The sequence below is a fragment of the Squalius cephalus genome, assembly GCF_949319135.1.
Source record: "Squalius cephalus genome assembly, chromosome: 9".
Taxonomy (NCBI): domain Eukaryota; kingdom Metazoa; phylum Chordata; class Actinopteri; order Cypriniformes; family Leuciscidae; genus Squalius; species Squalius cephalus.
Window position 1 is genome coordinate 6,662,605 of NC_137130.1, and position 24,064 is coordinate 6,686,668.

The 24,064-nt window shown below is 38.1% G+C and overlaps 1 protein-coding gene across 4 annotated transcripts in view; it reads left to right on the forward strand.

The window, feature by feature from the left end:
- The window catches only part of hdac4 (histone deacetylase 4), a 210,924-nt gene that overhangs the window by 106,062 nt on the left and 80,798 nt on the right, over positions 1-24,064 (forward strand). For all 4 annotated transcript variants that reach the window (XM_079880503.1, XM_079880504.1, XM_079880505.1 and 1 more), the window contains 3 exons: positions 11,401-11,645; positions 17,770-17,920; positions 19,682-19,802. In XM_079880503.1, the coding sequence (XP_079736629.1) occupies positions 11,401-11,645; positions 17,770-17,920; positions 19,682-19,802 (517 nt within the window). The remainder of the gene's footprint in view (positions 1-11,400; positions 11,646-17,769; positions 17,921-19,681; positions 19,803-24,064) is intronic.

A 24,064-nucleotide genomic window follows, 5' to 3' on the forward strand; every position in this document is an offset into this window, starting at 1 on the left:
CTTTATTGTCACTGTTTTGTTCCGTGTGTGTGTGTGTGAGAGAGAGAGAGGTGTTCCGCTTGGCTGTGCTTGTGGCGCAGGGTCTCTGTCCAGGACAATCTGTCTGGTGAGGATGGAAAGTAGGGCTGGGCAGCGTGATGTTGGACGTGTCAGCCGGTAGAGATACCGCTGTACCGTTTATACCGTGGTAGATGCGTCTACTCAGTGGGCAGGACTGCGTTACGTTGTTTACACCTGCGAGCGGTACAGAAACATGGATTAATGCAAATGCAAAGCAGGACGTGTCCCGAACGAGTCAAGACAAGGAACTTGTTATTACGAGGTGTTTGGCACTGCAAAGTGCAGTTTTGTTGTTTACGGTTGCCAAGTAACATCGCAACTTGCCGCATTCATATAGAATTCAACTGATGAGGTCACATGTGCACGTTTATTGGTTATTTTACAATGGCTTCGAAAAATGGTTCATCCAATCACAATTACGAGCCAAAACTAGCTGTGTATGATTTCTGTTCTTAATTGAATATAACAGTTGATATATTGATATATATTGATGTGAACAGTTTAATTTGGAAGTATTTAATTCACTGGATTATCCAATAGGCAAAACCACATGCTTATTTAACATATAACATAACTGTTGAATTTACAACGACCTGTCTTGTTATTGTTAACTAATGCTAAAAACTATTCAAAATCATTCATCGATATTTGAAAAAAATAAATAAAAAAATAAGTATTTGATGGAAAACTTAAACTTGGTATGTAAGGGAAATAAATAAAGTTGAAGTACTAAACTTAAAAATTAAAGTTATATAGAAAGTACTGATAAAAATGGCAAAAGCACAAAAACAAATTTACTAAAACTTTACCAAAATAAATGTATGCACCTCTTGATGGAAATAAATGTTGTGATGGTATTCCATCAAGATGTGCATACATTTTTTTGGTCAAGATCTTGTATTGACAATGCAAGAGTCCAGCTCTCTGTAAAGTGTCCTCCAGCACATCCCAAAGACATTCAATCAATTTAAGGTCCTGACTCAGAGGTGCAAAACCATATGTAAAAATGATTCTTCATGCTCCCTGCCAACCATTCTTTCACAATTTGAGTCTGATGAATCTTGACTTTGTCATCCTGGAATATGGCCATGATGTGTTTTCCTACATGGTTGTTTAAGAAATGAAAAGCTACACACTCCATCATTAGGGTTAGAAGAACTGTTGCCAAACATATAACATGATAGAAACATAATAATCACTGCAATAATGAACTAATCATAGACTTTTAAAGATTTTCCTATTTAAATCCAAACAGTGACTTATATAAAGTGTGTGTATATAAGTACAGTGTGTATATATAAGCTAGGGATTTTTAGAGATGATTTGAATATGATTTTGGTGTCTCAGTGTCATTGAAGAGGGGTTGTCATGAATGTGTTGGCCAGTGTGTGCACAGCCCCACACACACACACACATACACACACTCTCTCGCTCTCGCTCTCGCTCTCTCTTAGTCATCCAGGAGCCTGCAGTGTCCTACCTCAGTGCCATTCACATTTGAATGGGCATTGCTCACCCCTCCTCTCCCTATTTAAAGCACATGTGACAATCGTCCGGTGGCTTCACAGAGCAACCCAGCATGCAGCACTGTTTTCATTCACCTTCAGTATGTCCGTCTCTTTATATTTAGAGTTTTCTCAAGTTTTAATGAGGGAAAGCTTTCATTCAAACCATCTGCTGAGAGGTCTACCAATCCATTAGTCTCATAGACAGACTTCTGATTATCGCCTTAAGGTATAACATCGGTTTGCTGTTTATTCAGCCCAAGAACTGCCCACTTAGACATGAAGATGCTGTCTAATCAACATGAAATCAACCAATAACAGTTTTTGTTTTATGTCGTTTAGTGGCAGGCTTATTTTTTTTTTTTTTTTTTTTTTTTTTGATTCAATAGTTTAATTGTGTCATGACTCAAAAATTATTATTTTTTTGTATGAATTCAAATATTTTAATACGACATGGATAGGTAAATATGGTGATTTGTTTTACTATTTATTATATAATGGTGCAGATTTTCACTGGTGCAGTATTTTACTTCTTGCCTTAAACATTGTGAATCTACTGTGGCTAAAATGTTTGAAATGATGATGAAGAAAAAAAAAATCTATTTCAGAATGAATACAGGAATATCAAGAAAATTAATATCAACAAAGTAATGAAAGATGTTAAGATATGTAATTTTACCTATATCAACCTGACCTGAGCAGGACATTCATAATATCATAGATTTGAAGCACAAGTTAATCCTAATCCGGCCATGCTGAGTCAAACTGCTACTCTGCTAGGGGACCTGAGGATATAAATAGCTCCAGCTGCTGATTGCTCCCTCCATTGGAGGGAAATGCCTGGAGCATCTTGTTAGAGGTGGAGTCTGGATGAGGGCGAGAGACCTTGTCTCACAGAGAGAGAGAGAGAGAGAGAGAGAGAGAGAGAGAGAGAGCTGATACAAACTTGTGTCTGTATTTCTTATGAAGGGCTCTTTATTTCCTGATATAGCTGTTCATAATCAGAACTTTAGTTATCAGAAGTTTTGATCGTTTTCTTTAATCTTTTGATGATATTCAACGCATTTTGATATAATTACTCTAAAATTACATAAAAGGTGTTTTTTTTTTAATCATCAGAACAACCTTTTTGACCAAATAGCCAAATGCAAAAGGCTTCAAAAATTATGTATGTACACCAATACAATAACACTTACTGTATTTAAAATGGATAAATATATAATTTATATTAAATATAAGTTACAAAAAATATATGTATACATTGTAATGTAAACTTCAATGTACAAACTGTTTGTTGAGGTTTGCATCAGATATGTTATTAAAACATCTGCTGTGATGAAAGGATTGCAAAGAGTACATTTTGAATAATATATTGTGATATCACCCATCCCTAGTATGAAAATAGTTCTTGATTTAATTATAGTTTAATTCTAAGCAAATTTAACTGTTTCCCCGACAGCATTTTTTTTTTGTCAGCCAGTGTTTTTTTTTTTTTTTTTTTCATTTTCACAAACATTTCATGGCCCCTAGAATATTTTGTTGTATGAATATCTGAACACGCAATATATCAAAAGAAAGAACAGAGCCTCTGGTTTTAAAGGGGAAAAAAATATTCTAGCTTCATGCTTTATTTTTTTTTATCACCACTTGAATGTGGGTGAGTTTCATTTAAAAAAAGGAACTTTTTTAAAGGAGAACTCCGGTCAATTTTAACATTGAGCTCATTTTTTTGTACATTTGGAGTGCTGTCAATACAGAGAACAACGACAAAAATCGGTGTTGCCTACAAGCAGGTTTAGTACTTGCCCCATTGAAGTCAACAGGGTGCAAATTTTAAAAATAGAATAACTCGGTGTAGGCAACACCGATTTTTGTCGTTGTTCTCTGTATTGACAGCACTCCAAATGTACAAAAAAATTAGCTCAATGTTAAAATTGACCGGAGTTCTCCTTTAACAAAAAGCTGAGAAAACCGTACATAAGCAATGCTTTTATCGCTTGTTTCTGCTCCTTTTTTCCTGTGTTTTGATATGGAGATTCTCTACTCTTTCAAGATGCCTAATAGCACCCCCTACTGTATAACAGTGAAAACACGGAAAGCCAGAAAATTCCGTCAATGCCGGGTAAGCGTTGTTGTATCATAAATAACGGAAAATTCTGTCAATGGCGTGGAAAGAGTTAAACTGCTTTATAATCAAAATAAACAAGTCAGTGCATCATTAATACTAGAACCCAATTGTTTTTCTATCAAACATTCCAGGCCTTGCTGTTGACCCTGTGACCTCACCATAATGAGGGTGACTGAAGGGTCAGGACTCATTTGGGTGATATAGTATAATGGCACTTTAGCAAGTTTGGGCTGAGAAAATGGGCACGGTGGTTCATTAACTGGGATAATTGGCAATGGCAGCTATACATTATCCTCTGTTTACTGTAAACATGTCATTTCTGATCAGCATTTTGAGCACCCGCTCTCAGAAATAAGCACGCTACGAAGGATTGCGTGTCTATATCCACTTTCTTTCTGTTTGTTTTGGCTCGCTGATGGCTGGATTGGTGATGATGCCATCCTTGCGGCGAGATTCGGCGGACACTCCTCAATGATAGCGACCGGTTCTTCATGCACATCTCTTTATGCTGTGATTACAGTGCACTCCCCGCATGAGAGGCTGTAATTGTGCATTCATCGCAAGCCTCTGAGTAAAGCGTGGGTGCCAGTGACCAGTGATTTTCGCTGTACTTGAATTAATGGAATAAATTTCAAGGCTTCCAGTGAAGTGCAATTTTACTGCCTCATCCGTCCAGGTGGACAAGTTAGCAGGGCATTTAGATAGCACTCAGGGCTTGGGTTCAGAAACATTTAGGGTTTATTCTTTTGTTGTCATCTTCCAGTAGTTGACTGGATGAGGAGATAATTGTCCTGTAGATGATAGCATGAGCCGGGGGAAGATAAGAGCATCGATTGATTTCGGTAGTGCTGTAGACTGTTCTAGTCTTATGAAGAATAAACATGTTGCAGTGAAGCTTAATGGGAGCTGTATCCTGTTGGTTGAATTATGATTTTATACACGCACACACTTGCAATTCACTTTCTCTCCGCTGTTCAAGGCCAGATGCGTGGTTGGTGCCAAGTGCGGACGTCTATGTGGAAGAGCTGAGTGTGTAGGCCTTTTACTTAAGCGGCTGTTTAGACTAAAAGAGACTTTTGAAGAACGCTCCTCTAGCTGCCCGCGTTTGGCTTTTAGCCTGCGTAGCCAAGCGAGTGTTCAGGGGCCGCTGCGTTCAGGAGTCGTTAGAGCCACCCGGCTGGTAAACACACGCGCCGATACCACGGCAACCCCACTGATGTCATCATGACCTCATAAGCGACTTCATGTCTCGCTTATTTAAAGACTGGAGGGTGGAGGAGTGGGGATGGAAAACTGAAAGACCCCATCACTCTCCCTCTCATCCCTCTTTCTTGCTATCTCGATGTGAATCTCACAAAACATGTTCATGTCAAATAAATGTCCCAAATGATCAAATGAAATGAAAATCCAATTAAATAATTGAATTATATTTTGTTTAAATTGGGCTTTGGTAAGGTTGGTCGATTAGTCATCCAACAGCTGACAAGTCAATTAATGAGTTTATTACCTTTTTAAAAAAAAAAAAAAACTTTAATATTTTAGCTTTGGTGCTTTAAAAGGCATACATAGCTCTTTTCCACCAGAACAGTTTGGGTTCTCTGAGCCAGAGCCTATTCTCGGCCACGCGAACTGGAGCCGGTGAAGTAACGCTGCTACATGTTGTTTACCTGATTATAAACAGTCTGAAATAAAACCGTGCGCATCCCGGTGTTTGTGCAGGCAGTGCGGCTCTTCTGTTTTGCTGTTCACAGTACCGGGAGTGATTTTAGCATAATGACAGCTCGCATAAACTACCGGTACAATCATCTGTCCTTTTTGGAGATATGTTGAAACTGTAACCATTGAATCACTCACTCTCGCACGCACAGTTTTTACATATTTAGATATAAAGAGCAATGTAGTGCGACGTTATTACGTTACTCAACGAGACTGCCGAAGACAGCAACAGCATTTCTCCAGCTCTGTTCGAGACCAGCAAGTTTTTTAGGGCTGGAGTTGAACCAATCTTTCTGGCCCCGAACACCCTTTTCTGCAGTGGAAATGCATGTAACGGTTCGAGAATGGACAAAGGCAGAGAGAACCTACACCGGAGCCATGTTGGTGGAAAAGGGCTATCAGAGATGTAGCGTGCTAACAGTAACTGTTGGTCTGTAAGCATATAGAGTGGTGCAGTGAGGACGTATTTTTGTAGGCCAACCCTGAAGTTAGCATCACGCTGGTTCCCTCGACAAAAACCTAATTGGATTTTCCATAGGCTTTTGAATTATCACAAAAAAACATAAGCTCTGTGGTCAACAAAAGTTTATGATACACTAAGCGCACTAGTGCGTAGATGAGTTTATCTGTTCAGCGTGATGAAGTTTAATGTCCCTGACAGCGTCTTTTTAGTCCCATTTAGCAACTTGTTAGCAACCGCCTTTTTCAAGACGCGTAACAGCTTTAAAAAAAACATTAGTGGGGTATTACTGGTGTGTTTAATGTCGTATAACAAAACATGAAAATTGGATTGACTTCGGGGCGATGGAATCGGAAGTGCTAAAATGCTAACTCATGGGGTTTTATAGGTTTTGGCCTATAGAAATATGTCATCCCTGCTGCATGCTGGAGTCAGGTTGAAATTGGCGCTACATGTCATGCACTGTATGAATGGACATTCACTCACATGATTTCATTGATCAGCTTTGGTGCAACAGTAACCTGCCAACACACAGACATATTGATGAGCACTCCTGTGCTGTTCCTGCGAAGGCCCTGGGGAACTGAAAAACAAGTGACTCATGCCATTTGTAGTCAATGTTTATGGACAAGACAGCTTACCATGGGCTATTTATAGTGGCTTCTGTTTGGAATTACTAAATTCTTCATTGTAATTCTGTCTTTTTTTTCTCTCTCAATGACTGTGTTTACATGCACATGGAAATTCTGATTTAATCTCGAAAATTTGTTCATTTTCCAATTATGTATGTCATATAAAAAAGGTTGCCATAGTTCAATTAAGATATTTCAGTTTCTAGAATTCAATTGGAATTCTGTCACGTAACCAACTTATTTAGCATTTTTCTGTTCATTTATATATGTGCATTTTCAAAATAAATAAATAGTGTACTGTATTAGCCACCTCTTTTTCTGTCCTCATTCTGAATTTAGTCACTCCAGATTTTACAGCGTGCTCTGGACACTGGTCTATGATCATCAGTGTGGCCTGTCTCTCCATGGTACAGAACAAACGCCCCTCTATTCACCCGAGTGTGGCCTGCGGTAACTGGGGCTCCTCTGACGTAATCAGCACGCAGTTCTGATGTTTCCCTAACACCTCATTATCCTCGGCATCCCAGTAGAGGGTCAGGGGTTCAGACAGGGACACTGTTCTGGAGGAGGCGGCATTGGGCCAGGGGCCGGAGCCGTACTGGGCTTCTCAGGAAAGGCCTGTGTGTGCTGTTTGGGGGAAAAGAATGGAAAATTATGAGATTTGAGTTACTCAAACGTTGTTGGTATCAAAAGGTTTTGGTTTAGTGATGGATGTAGTTCTCACAAGATGCGTTATTTTGTCCCAAATCAAACTGAATTGAATATAATGTAGGTGTCTTTAATGCGAAGTACTTCTATACTTGTAAGTATTATTACATAAGTGAATGCATATGTACACAATCAGTATATTAGATCTGTGCATTTGCTGTTAAAGTGACAGCAGCCTAATATTCCCGCTGCTGTCTGATAAATATTTATTTATTTATTTTTATTTATTTATTTTTGCTGAAATTTTAGATTCCAGGTATTCCAGATACATATATATATAAATTTAAACTTTAATTTTTAAACTTAAAGTATGGCTGTTTTTGGACCTTTTTTCATTTCTGCTTGTGTGTGTGTGTGTGTGTGTGCCTGTCCAAGTTCTGTCTTGTTTTAGTGAGCATTATAGATGCGGATGCTAGTGTTTTAGGCAGGACCGTTGGTGTAGTAGAGATGCCTGAACTTACTCTCAGTAGAATTGCACCTGTACCCATTTCCTGACTTAAATGTGATGGATAGCAGTGCAGAGTGCTCCCTGTCCCAGGATGCATCACTCCTCACAAGGTACATGGTATAATGGTTGACCGCCGCATTCATGGCCTTGGTGAATCAATCTCCATCAGTTAATGCTGTAGAACGGTGAGAGAGCGTGTGGGTGTGTATCCGTGTGTATGTTCAGCCAGTGCTGTGCGTGTCAGCAAATCCCCTTTTTCAGAACTAGTGCTGCAGGGGTGATTATTTCTCTTTACACTTATATTGCATCATTCTAATTGGGTAGAAATGCATATCACCTCTGTTCCCAGCGTGCCTCCTAACTGTAACATGCAGTGCCCTGGCTGTTATTAATGTCCGTACAGTCTCCCTAAGTGTGTGCCAAGCGTCAATCCTCAGAGAGCGCCGCAAAGACTGGGATTACCCCGGCCTGTCGGCAAACTCCTAATGCAAATGTTACCTAATCCTCCCTGTACGAAATAATTACACTAGTAAACAAACTGTAGCGCTGCATCTGGGGTTTACTCACAGGGAAGGCTCATCCAACCACAGCACACTCTCTGGTGAGATTCAGGTGCCATGGAGTGTTTTTTACAGTTCTCAGTTCAGTTGTGTGCCATTCAGATTTTTTAAATCCCTGGATTGGACTGAATTTTAATGCAAGGAAGTAAAATAAAAATGAACTGAAATTCAAAGATATTCAAATAACTTGTTATAGCTAGAAAGGACAACTTAAATGTTCAATGTTGGCTTGAGAAGTTTTAAAGTTTAAAAAGACTTGAAGTTTCAAGGTTTGTATGCTTGATGGATGGATGGATGGATGGATGGACCAACAGATAGATAGACCATTGGGTGGTTGGATGGATGGATGGATGGACAGATTGATGGATGGATGGATAGATAGACCAATGGATGGATGGATGAATAGAAACTGTAGATAGATTCAATATATTCCTCTTTCTTGACATTCCCAATTCAACTTCCTGTGAGTTTTGGCCATTGCAATTCAAATTCATTCTCATAAATTGAAATAATGTCGTTTTTTCAGTGTCAGCCAATGGTTTTTCCCCATCTGAGCTCTCTTCTAAACTCTTCTATTTTTAGCAGACCAAAATTAGTCTGTTTTGAATAAAAGACAATAAAACAGTGTTTATTAATTCAATTAGAGTTTCTGTTTGCTAGTGCACTTTTGTTTTCTTTGGCATTTTAATTACTGCTAATAGTTGTTTGTGTTTGTTTGGCCACTGGGCTTTGTTTGGACTGGGCGGCGAATGCAAATATGTCTCCTGACGGCATAGGCACAGATAAACAACGCTCTTATCGCCATTTATTTATGCAAAGTAAACGCGGAGGAAGTAGTTCACTAGTTGACGGCTTCCTGTCCAGCTGAGCGTGGGCTGCCAAAGAGCGTAGTGTCAATTCCAGGGGGTAGGGCATCAACGGCCCCTTTGTGACCAAGGATTTGCGTCATAAATATGATTTTATTTAATGATTTAGTCAGGGCAGTTTTTATTCCATGACATCAAATAGCCTTTGACGCTGGCCTTTGTGTGGCCTCAGGGCTTCCGCTGAGGGCTTTTGTTTCGCCTGCTATGGGGTCAGAGGAGCATCCTTGAACTTGTGGCATTCGGGGCATCGTGACGTCACATGAGTGGAGCTGACACCTAAAGCATGAATGTGGTCAGTGTTCCCCCTAAAACCTCTCCTATTCTATTCAGTAATGCACAAATGAAGCCAGCAGTATGGACGTAATATGCTGTGAGAGGCTATTTATTGCAGACCACTTGTCTGCTTTGTTCACCTTGGCCTAGTTTTAGCCTGGCAAAAGAGACAGTATTATATAATATAAATGTAAAGCAGTCCTAATAATGGTAAAAGTTCTAGTTTATGGTGATGTGTTGATGATATTCAGGGGTTCCTAGACTTGCAGCAATGCTTGAATAAGCTTAATTTGCCTCCATTCTCTGTTTATTCTAATTACACAATGTTAAAAAGGAACGAACATAAATGCAAATGTCTTTTAATGATGTCCTACTTATTCTTGTGTTGAAATTCATTGCTCATTTAACCCACAAACCTTTTGGGCCTCGCGTACACTCACGGTCGTAAAGCAAGCCACTTAACTTATCAACACAAGCATCCTCACTGCGGAATGTAATTGCTCAGTTCCTCAGTTTTCTTCAGATTTATCTGTTATGAGAGAGGGATGATTGAAGAAGATGCCGCTTCCTGATTCCAGTGACGCGGTTCGTGTTCGCCAGTAGTAATCCAACCAAGATCTGTCTCAGGAACATGATGTTTCTTTGCTCTGTTTATTCTGATGTCTGGTGCGATGCTGCTGCAGTGCTGTACTCTCTGAGCACATTTTTGGGATATTTAAGATTCTTTTTGATTGGACAATTGCTTCTTACTATCATTGTTTTCTGGTACTGGCAGGATTTGAGATGGCTCAGTGATCACCTGATCTGACACTTGCAGGTGTAACACAGTATTGTGATATCTTTGATTCTTGTCATCAAAACAAATATTTTTATTATTTTAGATTTTTCTTTCAATTTCATTATTTGGTTTCACTTTATTTTGATGGTCCCTTTAACTCATTCTGTTGACTAAGTAACGTTGCACCTACATTACTACTACCTCTCATTAGAGTGTTAGTAGAATATTAGTTGACTGGTAGGGTTAGAATAAGTTGACATGTAGTTGAAAAGTTACTTTTACTCAGTAGAATGTCTGTTGGGGAGCATCCAGCTTTCCAGAATCAGAATAAAGAGTTAGCAGATATTCAGCAGACAGTCTTCTAATACTATAATGGGAGTTAGTTGACATGTAGTTGCAAAGTTCAAGAGAATGCAGTCAACAGAATGTTCAAAAGGGACCATCAAAATAAAGTGTTACCCATTATTTTAAATGTATATTTATGAAGAACTTAAATTAAAATTAATTATGAATATTTCCATGTATTTATTTATTTACCTGGCACTTTTATTCAGAACGACAAAAAAAGGAACATTACAATTTGAGCCAATAATATTCATAGTGTATGAATACATAGTGGGTGTGTGTGTGTATATGTCTATATATATATATATATAGAGAGAGAGAGAGAGAGAGAGAGAGAGAGAGAGAGAGAGAGAGAGAGAGAGAGAGAGAATTCAATCATTAATAATTGTATTTGTATATTTATAATTAATGCTTATATTTTACTTAGTTTTATCTTTATTAAAATGTTATTTTGTTTTTATTTTGTTTTTTATTAATGCCAAATTTAGTTATATAATTATAAAGAGTTGTATTTTACTTCATTATTTGAATTGTTGAATTTTTTTGTTTGTTTTGGGAATGTTGGGAATTTCTGGAATGTTGGGAATGCGTATGGTGTTAAAATGTGTAATCTTTCTACACATCAGTGTTTCCTGCAGGACAATATGTAAATGACCTCTGTTGTGATTGGCTAACCTCTGAGTACTCATGTAATTCAAACTGTTTTTGGGCCAATCTGGTGAACACTAAATGGACAATATGTAAAAATTGTATGTTAATGTGTACGCTGTTGCGACATCAATAGGATGAGGATTTCTGAAGACTCATTTTTGCAGCACCAACAAACTTAAAACGTTGGCTTGCCTGAAAGTTGAAATCAAGTCCTGTTAGTGTTGAGTTTGTTGTTTTTCTCATTATTGTCTGTTTTCTCACTTTCCGCAGTTGATGTGAGTGTGGCGCTGCCACTTCAAGTGCCGCCTTCTGCCATCCCCATGGACCTGCGTGTAGATCACCAGTTCGCCCTGGCGCCGACGGACCCGGCCCAGCGTGAGCATCAGCTTCAGCAGGAGCTTCTGGCCCTCAAGCAGAAACAGCAGATCCAGAGGCAGCTTCTGATCGCAGAGTTTCAGCGGCAGCACGAGCAGCTCTCGCGCCAGCATGAAGCTCAACTGCAGGAGCATGTGAAGGTGAGGCGAGCGCTCCTGACCCGGGGTGGGCGGTAAACAGTGCTGCGGGGCTGAGGTATTTTTGTAGGCCACTCTGGAAGTTAGCATCACCCTGGATCTCTCCACAAATGCCAAAATCATTTTTCCATTGGCTTTTGGAAGGGTGTGGAAAATAAGCTCTGCAACCAACAAAAGTTTATGAGTCTTACGCATTTTATTCAAGATAACCTTCACAAATAATTTTCAAGCATAAATACAATAGCCTGAAGTAAAAAGCTAAGCGTAGGCTATAAATGAACTACACCACGGTCGCATGACTTTAATCTCAGCCTCAAGACTACACGCCGACGGACCGTTGGCTGAACATCTGTTACATAAGGCACACACAATGGGAAACATGTTTCAAAGTCGTCGTCTGATTGGTTGAATTCATCAGGATTTCCAGGAGACATTGTTGCAGTAAACTTGCACAACGTTCTTGAATTAATAATTTATTAGATGCATGGCGGTCTGTTATTGTGGGGACATCGACTTTACATTTTCACGCCTTTAAACATGATGCTAAATAAAGTGGACTGTGATTGGTTACTTTACATTAGAGTGGTCCTTATCAAGTCCATCTTAACCTTTTAAACTGTTCCTTTTAACTTCAAAATTAGAAATATGCAAAAAAGTTGACAAAAAAAATGATATTTAGAGGTATCTCAATCATGTGGAAGATTGCCTATGTTAAGCTGTGCGGCGGTATTGTGATATGCAAGTAATATTAAAAGTTGCTGCAAATGAACTACATTTTATTGAAATCAGAGCAACACTGACATGACAACAATGACAACAATCTCAAAAAAGCACAAAGTTTTCAACAATCCCTCATTTCTGATGCTCAGCAGCCAGTGTTGACTTTTTACAGTCTGGATAGATCCGTCGGTGATCTTCCACCACATGAAGGAGAAACTGCAATTGTTCTTCAGAGTGTGTGAGATAGCCACTGTATTCTTGAATCAGAGACACTCCTCTCTCGGTGTGATCATTGACTACTTTCATTGCATGGTTGCCTGTGCCTCCTGATAATCTGCTTGATTTGGCCAAAGTTCCGGGTCAATTTCAAGGAACGTAATGTAATTTTTTAAACCAAAAAATGTGTTCTAAACCCAAACAATAACCAAGGTGATCATCAATAGAAATATGTATTGATTCCACCAGGAAAGGTAAATCTGCTAAACCGGGTCATCATGGATGGATTAATTTGGATTTAGTTTCTACAATAAGTAAACTGAGATATGTATCTAAAATACATATTTAGGAATATATGGTGCATTAGATGCTTTTATGGAGATTTTTTTGGAATTTTACTAGCCAGGTACAATACCAAATCAAATGATCTGTTTTTACGAAAATCATCAAAATCTCAGAAAGTTTAAAGCTATTGAGCTACCAGTAATTATGATGTTACTGCCATAAAAATTGGCATGCTGTATTTTCTTATATAAATGAACAATTTGAAGGGTTAAGAGCATGACAATTGGATACTTTAAAAATAAGGACCACCCTACTTTACATGTCGGTCAGATGTCCTGTTGGACGGTCCTTGGCCAATGAAAGCTGAGATTCTGCCATCAGTCTGAAGGTCTGGCTACGCAAGACTAGCATGTCTTCAATATCCACCACCATGAAGCTTCCGACAACTCTTTCTTTCTTTACATTTTTCCTGAACTTTTGAGTTAAAATAACTTGCAGTTAAAGTTTTATTAATTTAATTGATTAGACATGCTTTTCGATTATTAAAATTAGATTAAACCATTAAAATGGAATCCGGAAAAATTTTAATAGGAAAAAAATGGAATTTGGGTTAAAAAAAAGTAAAAAAAAAAAATAAAAAAATAAAAAATAATATATATATATATTATTATTTATTTATTTATTTTTTTTTTTTTAGTTGCCAGCCACCGCCAGCATTTTTGATAATTTGTTAACAAAAAATTCATGGCCTCCAGAATATTTTGTTGTGTGAATATCTAAATAAGCAATATATTTAAAGAAATAACAGAGCCTCTGCTTAAAAAAAATTAAATAATAACTTTTATTCTAGCTTCATGCATTCTTTTTTATCAATGTTTTCTTTTTTTTTTAAAGGCTACGACGTGCAATGCTTTTATCACTTGTTTCTGCTCCTTATTTGCCTGTGTTTTGATCCGGAGATTCTCTACTCTTTCAGAAAATGCGCAATAACGCCCCCTTATAACAGTGAAGACACAGAAAATTCTGTCAATGGCAGGAAAAGAGTTAATTAGACATGCTTTTTGATTACTAAAATTGAATTATACCATTAAAATGGAATCCAGAAAAATGAAAACGTTAAACGCTCAATTTGGGAAGCCCCAAGGTATTTCGAATGTATTTTATGTCATAGAATAAAATGTGAAAATATCTTGAGCTCGTGTTAACCACAGACCTTATCCCAGGCACACACTTAGATGAAGAGCTGTGGCGTTGTTGGTTTTTGGGAGATTTTGATGTGTTACTCTACTTACTCATTAAGAAGAAGAAATAAAGCTCACAAGCTTTATAGACTACTTTTTTTATGATACATTCATAGAGCTTTTTTGAGCTTGACAGTCGTGGTCACTGTGAATTGTATGAATGGACAAGTGGTGCTTGAACATTGCTTAAAATGTCAAATTTTCTGTACGATGGATAAAATAACAGCACATGGGTTTGGAATGACATGAGGGGGAGTAAATAATTAGAACCTTTAAGAAGCTCACGATGCTGCGGTTCTCGTCTCCGTTCCTCCCTTCCTTTAGGGCTTCCCACTCTTCTGTCTTCGATTTTCCATTTCTTTCTGCGGAATGAAGTTTGTTTGGATATTGAATATTATTGGAGAGTGAGATGCAGAGCGTTTGGTAAATGTCTGCATCATACGGCTCTGTCGTGTCTGTGGTTCTCTGAGGCAGCGCTGCTGTCATTGGCCTTCAGACTGAGCGTTCATTGTGAGTCCGGCGACTGCAGCGGGGAATGAGGACGGCCAATGGGTGACTGCAATCTCGGCATGGGAACTCTGTCCTTGGGAAACACCGGGAGCCTGTGAGCTCAGCAGACCTCCGGCTTTGCTGTGTTGCCACAGAGAGGTTTCTGGCCAATGGGAGCGAGGCAACCCTGAGTGTGCTATAAATAGCCTCACAGGCTGCGGGCAGTGTCAGAGCTAATCTCACTGCTAAATGGACAAAATGTAACGTAGGGGTTTGATGGATGCCGTGCTTTTGTCGTGACACCTTGCTGATGAGAGGGAGAAGAGAACCGATTGGATTTTTCAGCAGTTTCTTACTTAGCTGCAAACTGCAGAAATGCTGAAAGAGATTTTTCAGTTTCCTGTGCAGTCAAAGATTTAATTATGAAACCCATTCTCATTATTTAGTAATTATTGTTGGATGGTCTAGTCCTGCTTGAGGCTGTTAGCTGATTGTCTTTCAAAAAAAAGCATTAAGACGCATGTACATTCTTGTTTCATATGTAAAATCAATGGCTTCTATCTAGGGCTGCAACTACCAACAGTTCTGATAAGATGGAAAAAATAAATAAATAAATAAATTTTATTTATATATATATATATATATATATATATATATATATATATATATATATACATTATATGAAAACATTATTTCTTTATATCTTTACTTTTTATATATATATATATATATATATATATATATATATATATATATAATAGTTTTACATGAATTAAATCAATTTATATACTGTACTTATTATTATTTATTGTTACATATGTAGGATAATCATATAAATGGGTGCGTTAAATTATTTTAACGTGTTATTTTAGTTACTAGTTAAGTGTATGTGTGTGTATGTATAATATATATATATATATATATATATATATATATATATATATACATACATACACACACACACACACACACACACACACGCATACACACACACACGCGCACACACAGACACACACACCATATTTTTTTTTTTTTTTTTTTTTTTTTTTTTACACACATATTTTATAAACACAAACTTTTATGTTATGCGATTTGACAGCAGTAATATATACATATTAGGGATGCTAACGATTAATCAACGATAATAATTTTATCGATAAAACGTATCAATCGCCGATTAAGCAAGGTCATACGCATACGTGACGCTCAACCGCGAAACACGTAAAGCAGACCCGAGGAGAAATGAAGCGAGCGCGCTGAAGTTATGTTTGGGATCATTTTACGTTAAAAGGCTAGATTTACACCTTCATGACTAAAAGTTCGCATGTGCATTCGCAGCCTTTTGTTTTGTGCAGATGTAAGTTGTGTATTTTGTGTAGATGTTTGAATATACATCACATGAAAAAAGAACATTGCATTGACCAAGCACTCAAAGTATATCCTGGCCTTAAACAGCCCAGATGTGATGTGAAGTAATGGTTAAGACGTGTGCCTGTTGATGGGGTGAGGTAGATGTCATGGATTGGAAAGCTGCAGTTAGAAATGTCAAAGCTTTGCCTGATGAGGAAGTCTTTGTGGTTCGGGCAATGTGCTCTCCGCTCTACATGTCATCATCATAGCCTCTATCCTCGTTCTGCCAAGCGACAGACGCCCATGACTCATCGCTGGTGATATCCAGGAACTGCAGAAAGAGATGTGGAAAGTGAGAGGAAGGAGTTATATAACCAAAAAGAGGACTTTAGTTTCTTTGGATAAAATCATCTACTTAACTGACTGCTTACTTACAGGCTATCCATGTGCTTTATTATACCCTGTGCTAGTGTTAATGCGATTTAACTGACCAGAATCACCAGTATCCACTCAACATTCAAGCATCAGAGATAGCAGCCTTATACAGCTCTGATATTACCCATCATGAGCCAGTAATGGATGTGACTGCTGCTGAGCTGAATAACTGTCGAAGTGGAAATGCAGTTAAAGGGAAATGTTAGACGAAATTGCTGCATTTACAGTGCTCAGTGTGAGAGAGATTACCACCATCTTTAAACTGTCTTTTTAGGCGAGGACTTGTCGAGGTAATTGCATACGTTAGTTTCATCTGGAAAAAAAAAAAAAGTGGAATGATGCTTTTATGCTTCACAACAAGACATCGATAAACACATTCAGGAACTTTGTTCTTGTTTGATGCCATATTTTCAGCAATTGCATCCCGTCATTATTGGTACAGCTTTGGGTACAGCTTGAGTCAATGTGAAATGCTGTTTGCATCTAATTTTAATACCGTAATCTGATTTGTTTCCATGTGAAAAAAAAAATATATAGAAAAAATGTGTTAAGAAAAAAATACACAGACACTACTGTTCAAAAGTTTGGGGTCGGAAAGATTTTTAAAATGTTTTTGGAAGAAATCTCATGCTCACCAAGTCTGCATTTATTTGATCAAAAATACAGTAAAAACTGTACTGGCTATGGCTGTCGCAAATAACTTGTTCATTTCTGGGAAAATAAGTGTAAATACTTGCAATACTGACGTTGTATCGAGAGGATCAATCGTCACATACCGTTTTGACACCAAAATTTTTAATTGGTAATTTTTTTTTTTACTTACTGTGAAAATGAATGTGCAAAATAAACTGATAGCTCTCAGATACAGTATATCTCATTCAAATATTTAAAATATACCATCTTTATGTTGTTTCCAGATTAATTTGAAGACACAATGCAGAAAATATGTATTACACAACATAAAAATATAATATAGTCAAACAAATTTTAATGGTAGGTCCGATTAATCATTCTTAACATCTTTACATTCACGTTTGATCATTTTAATGCATCCCTGCTGAATAAAAGTTCTTTAAAAAAATAAAAAAAAGTAATACTGACCTTAAACTGTTGGATGGTAGTTTATTATTTTTGCATTTATTGAAAATAATTATGAAGACAAAACACTTTTTATATGTTTACATTTTATGTACATATTTTGGCACGTTATTTTAAATAAGAACAGGATCACGTTTTAGGAAACCAAATAGAGTCAGTTTTGGATTTTTTATGTTAACTTTGAGACAGTTGAATTCAAGGTCCAGTAAAATTACTTAAATAATGTTTGCCCCCCTTCCCCCCCCCCCCCCCCCCCTCCCCCCCTTCCCCCCCCCCCCCCCCCCCCCCTTCAGCATCAGCAGGACCTTCTGGCCCTGAAACATCAGCAGGAGCTCCTGGAACACCAGCGGAAGTTGGAGCGTCATCGTCAGGAACAGGAGATGGAGAAACAGCAGCGGGAACAGAAGCTCCAGTTACTCAAAAACAAAGAACGCGGCCAAGAGAGTGAGTGTCCTCACACTCACTCAACATCTCATTACCTGACTGAAACGCATAAAGATCTTCCATTTATTGGGCTAATTAGCACTGCGGCGTGGATGTTTGACTCAGCGTTATACTCGCTTTTCATAACCAAAATAGAAAAAGTTTCAGACTGAAGTAGTCAAAAAGCCCATAATGTTGTCAAAGCCATGGACTAGCGGTTAGATCAGGTATCGCACCACTCATGCAGATTATGAGTTTGAGTCTAGCTCACATCCTTTCCTTCTGACCATAATTTCCTGTTTTCTTTAAGTCACAAAAGAGCAGATATAAAATAAAATGTTTTGCTCTCTTTATATAATTTACTCCCAGTTTGAATAACGGTTTTGTTCTTCTGCAGAGCAAATATGGACTTGCTACTGCTAATAGATACATGTAAGATAGGCTGTTGCTGCATAAATAGATATAAAATAAATCCTGCTGCAGATCTAGGCAGGTGGAGCTGGGGGAGGTGGGGGGTTTCAGCAAACAATGAACCAGACTATTAAAATGTTAAGCAAGCAATCTCATTGGCTACAAGATCAGCAGAGGCCAATCAGCTTGTGCCATGCTGTAATTATGTGATAGGTTGTAGATTGCATGTGAAGGACTTATCAGTCTGCGCCATCTAGAGTTTCATGACTGAACTAGATATTTAATAATGTAATTATAAAAAAAAAAATCCAGTCCCACTTTATATTAAGTGGCTTTAAGTGCTATGTACTTACATCAAAACATATGTACAATGTACTTATTGTGTTCATGTTGTATTGTAAAACACTTTTGCTGCTATTGAGGTGTGATATGGGTAAGGTTAGGGACAGGTGTGAGTTTAAGGGTGGGTTAAGGTATAAGGGAAAGGTCAACAGTGTAATTATAAATGTAAAAACATATATGTACACAATAAGTACATTGTATCAAATTATTAATTTCAATGTTAGTACATAGTAGTTAAAGCCACTTTATATAAAGTGGGACCAGCACACCTCTCATGCACATTAAGTTTAGTTACAGGTATAAGAAATAGTTACAGTGATTCTTTCACTAGTTCTGTTTATTTTCTAGAATGTTCCTGGCAGTACAGCCAGTCTATTTTTATCCATCGCTGTTGTTGTTGACACGGCGGTCACCTGTAGCCCGCGAGCAGCGCGTGTTGTCTGGCGACGCAGATGTGTACGTACACCAGCGACGGCCTCTGGGGACATGTTTACAGACAATGGGAAAGGTGGTAATTGAAGGAAAAGCTGTGAGAATGCATCCATCTGATGTGTTTCTTTCAGAGTGAGAACAATAGTGAGAAAAAAGACATCTTTGTTTAACCGTTGCGGTCTCTGTGGAATTGGAATAGAGAGTCTGCTCTCTATTTAAGACAGGATAAAGGGGCCGTTTCTCTCAGATGTAAAGAGATATCTGAATCGAGTCGGGCTGCAGTGGAATAGCTGTTTATCGACACCAGAAAACAAGTGTCAGCCTTTGTAGTCTTGATCAATTGGGCACTGTTCGATCTTCTCGGTCTCATGCCGAAGAGACTATTAAGAGTTTTTGTTAACACCATTTAGAAGACGAAATTACAGCGCTGCAAATTACAGGGTGTGGAAATGGTGAAGGAATTGACTCACAAATGCATAAAACCCCTTCCCGAGGCTTTTTGAGAAATCTAGCTGGATAACACAGCTAGAGGCTTTGAGAATGCCATTGATGTCCCGCTGCTTGTGATCTTCCTGAACTGTGAGCTCTGATTGACAGGCGCTGTGGCGAGCACTGAGGTGAAGATGAGGTTGCAGGAGTTTGTCCTCAACAAGAAGAAAGCGCTGGCCCAGAGGAGCCTCAACCACTGCCTGTCCAGTGACCCACGCTACTGGTACGGGTGAGTATCGCAACCTGCTCAGGCCTGATATTTCAAACATGTTACAGGTCCCTTTTATATCTTACTTTAACAGAGTGGTCAACTGAGACAGATTTATTTGCAGTTTACACTTAAGTGCTAACACGCAACTCAGATGTGTCAGGGAGAGCGACTTTTCTGTTTTTGCTACTACATATATCACAAACTACATCATGTTTGCAAAGTGCAAGAAAGTAAAATATTATTAATTAAAATAACAAAAAATAATTACACAAGTGCTTCACCTATCAAAAATGTATTACAAATGTATAAAAAGTCAAGTGAAATAAGTAGCATACAATAAAAAGGCATATGCAGTAATGTAAAAAAGAATATATATATATATATATATATATGTGTGTGTGTGTGTGTGTGAATTTTACAAACACTTAATTTTGAGAATGATAGTTAATTGCTATTTGAGTCAAGCTCCAATATGTTTTTTTGTTTCTCCAAATGACGAGCAAAGTGAGTGAGTAGGCAGCGTTTCACTGTTGTTTGAGATGCATCAGGAGAGATTGGGTTTACTCTGTGAATATGATGTGGTCACACCACAAGTGTTTTTAACTAAAGATGCGCAGATTGCAATTTTCTTGGCCATTCTGATTTTTTTGTAAGTGTGAAGTTGTGAACTGCTGATACCGATTTTCTTTCAAAGGACTTTAATTCATAAGATCGTCAATGCAAAATTTAATAAAAAAAAAAACAAGTAAAAAGAACAAATCAACATTTAAATGAATGCAATAAAATAAATAGAGATATGAAATAAACATGGCTTTAAGTTTTTCAGGTGGGTATACAATATTCAGGTTAGAAATACTACAGAAATGAAAGCAATCAAATGTAAAATAACACTGGATAGTCTTCATTGTAAAAATTTAATGCAGATTAATGCTTACAATTAAGGACATGTCCACACTAATACGTTTTCGTTTGAAAATGTATATTTTTCTCTCCGTTTTGGCCTTCCGTCCACACTGAGACGGCGTTTTTATTAATGAAAACTAAGCTTTTTTGAAAACGCACCCCAAAGTGGATACATTTGAAAACGCCATTTTCGCGTTGTAGTGTGGACTGTGAATCCGGTGGTATTTAAAAACGATGATGTAAATTTTGTCATGTGACGCATATTGTACCAATAGATATTCATGTTTATACCAGTATTGTGCCTGTTATGTACCATTCACTTTCACACTGCTGCTAAAAATATTCTACATTGCACACTCTTCATATCACAGTCCTGCAAAGATGACACAATTTACTCACATTTGCTGTCCTGCGGCAATACATGAGAGCAGTCGTGTTTTAGACCAAACATATGGTGACTCCGTATGTTTGTGGGGTTTTACGCATGCGCAGTGAGGTGAATTTAGCGTTTTCAGGCGGTTTTTAAAAGTTTCTCATCCACACTGAAACGCCTGAAAACGCTAGTGTGGACGGAGAGCGTTTATAAACGAAAACGCCGTTTTCAAATGTATCCGGATTATTGTAGACGTAGCCTAAGGTTACAAAGTTATTCATTCAAGAGCAGAGAGTGATTTTCTTAGTCTTTTGTTCTTTTATTAACATGACAGACAGCAGCAAGAATATTAGGCTGCATTCTCTTTAATAGTTAATGCACAGATCCAAAATACTGTTACACAACATTTATCTTTCTTAACTAATTAGGTTGCAAAACTGACTGTGTTTAGCTGAATACGTGCCAAGATGGGCATTTTGATATAATTTTGTGACTATTTGACCGTTTAATCGCAGTAAGCCATTTATTTTGGTACTCGCGACGCACAAGCTGTTTGAGAGGCGGCTTGTACGCTCCACTTTTATAGATCAGTGGTGCACATGCTTTTGGTATGAGCACGAAACCTGCGGGAATTAGTAAAATGATGCACAATACAAGCACTATTTAACCGGAGCGAATGAGACGAGTGAGTGAGAGGAAGTGGGTGTGTGTCGTGTCTAGGGCTGGGCAAAAAATACCGATTTCTCTATTTTAATCATTCACATTTTTACAACACGATATTCTTAAAGGGGGGGTACAATGGTGTTTCATGTATTCAGAGTTGTTTACAGTGTTAAAGAGATAGATTCTCATGCTAAACATGGGCAAGGTTTTTAAAAAATATTTTGGACGAATAACGGAGAATTTCTATGCTGAAAATCTTACTTCCGGGTTGGTACAAGTTTCGGCTGGTTTTTTTTAGATCGTGGATCTAATGACGTAGATCAGAGTGCAACTCCTTATATGAGCATTTCTCTCGGAAAAGCTCGCCCGCGAGCACGTCGACTAGAGGAGAGCGAGACCGCGCACATCAACGCGCTTCAACAGGAAATCATCGGCAGCGCTGCATAGGATTTGTTCAAGAATGTCTCCAAAAAAGTGTGTAGGCTATTTGGATGTGAGGGAAAGCTTACCGTGTTCAGCTTCCCAAAGAACCCAGTGTTACAGGAACAGTGGATGCCGTTTGTTTTTCCGGGGCAGCAACGGAGTGTAGGAAGTGCGGTTGTGTGTTCTGGTCGTTTCAGTGACGAATGTTTTATTAACAAGGCTCAGGTCGACGCTGGATTTGCAAATCGTTTGCTATTAAAACGTGGAGCGGTCCCAGTGATAAAAGACCCCATTCATGTAAGTACAACTGGATCAGATTTCTGTCTTTTGCTGGAAATCAAGCACTAACGTTACCGCTTGACTCTATAGCTCCGCCTCCAGGACCTCGGCTTTTTCCGGAGAGAATCGGAAAGCTGTATTTTTCTTTTCTAAATATAATAAAACTAAACACTTTTTTGAGATATTAAGGATGCACTACTACTCTATAGGTACTCAAGATTAACATGAGATTAGGTGAAACTGTGCATGTTATGTACCCTTTAAATCCCAAGAATCGATTAGTCATCCTGTTTTCAGTTGATGAATGAATGGAACATTGTTGCGCGCATCCAGTCCAATAAATCGCAATCATCTTTGTGCTTTGTTATTATTGATATGAAACAAAGTCTCAGATTTCAAATTACGTCCATTTTCTTAAGAAATTCAAAAACATAATTACCGTTTTGGCGCTGTGGCGTGATATTGCTCTGGCGCAGCTCAGCTCAAGAGAAGCAGCAGCGCGGAGCGCACGTGATCTTCTTCCTAACAGTTACTGCGCAAAATAAACATGAATGAGCATCTGAAAGTGTGTTAAAAGATAGAGTACAACTTATCGAAGTCTGTATCATGTCACATGGAATCGCTCAATCACTGGAAAGACGTTAGTAAACAATGTCATGTAGCGTCACATTTACCTCAGAAAAACCATATATCCAGTGACCATAAACTCGTTAGTCAGCTAGAAAAATGTACTCTAGAGAGGAGCATTTTGTTAAATATATGCACCATATTACATATTCATTATAATGTTTAATGTTCTTCAATATTTAATGCATGTTTGAATAAATCTGGAAAGTTTTTTTATGACAGCCACCATTTAAATTTTTATATAATTTCATATAACTTTATTATTATAAAAATAAATAAAAGTGTATTTTAAGTGTTTGTATACAAATCAGTTCATTTTTACCTTCAATATTATAGTAGGCTAATGAAGCCTATAGGCTACAACTGACTCCCAGTTACAATAATAGTTAAGAGATTTGTTTTCCTTGAGAAAATTTGCCATGTATTGTACCTGATATCCAAAATAATCGATATTGAATCGAATCGAATCGAATTGCAAGCTTCTGAATCGAAATCGAATCGAATTGTGAAATTTGTGTCAATACCCAGCCCTAGTCGTGTCACTTCACTTCACCGTCGGAGAGAAGAGAGTGAGAACACGCAGCTGACGTTATTGCCTGTGCCGCTGGCAGCAAAACGGAATCGGAAAGACGGAAGATTCCTTTTCCTGGCTGATCGATCGGTGCATCTCTATTTTTAACTACCTCTGAATATGTTAGTACTCTGAATACTGAGTACGGTAGTCTGAATGTGAGTACCTCTGAGCGATTGAATACTGAAGTGGTTTGGGCGTGTTTACACCTGTATTTTACGTTGACCACTTGTGATCAGATCATCTGCAGCAGATCTTAATGGCAGATCAAAACAGCTAAAGATCCACATTCTGCATGAAGTTGATGCCAAACTTCAGACTGAATATCCCTGTAGTTTTTGCTTGCAGCAGTATTCCCAGCCCGTTCTCATCCCAAGGCGTCATATACTGACGCTTTTTACATTTCGTCTACATCGAACGCACATGGCACCCTTTAGCGTC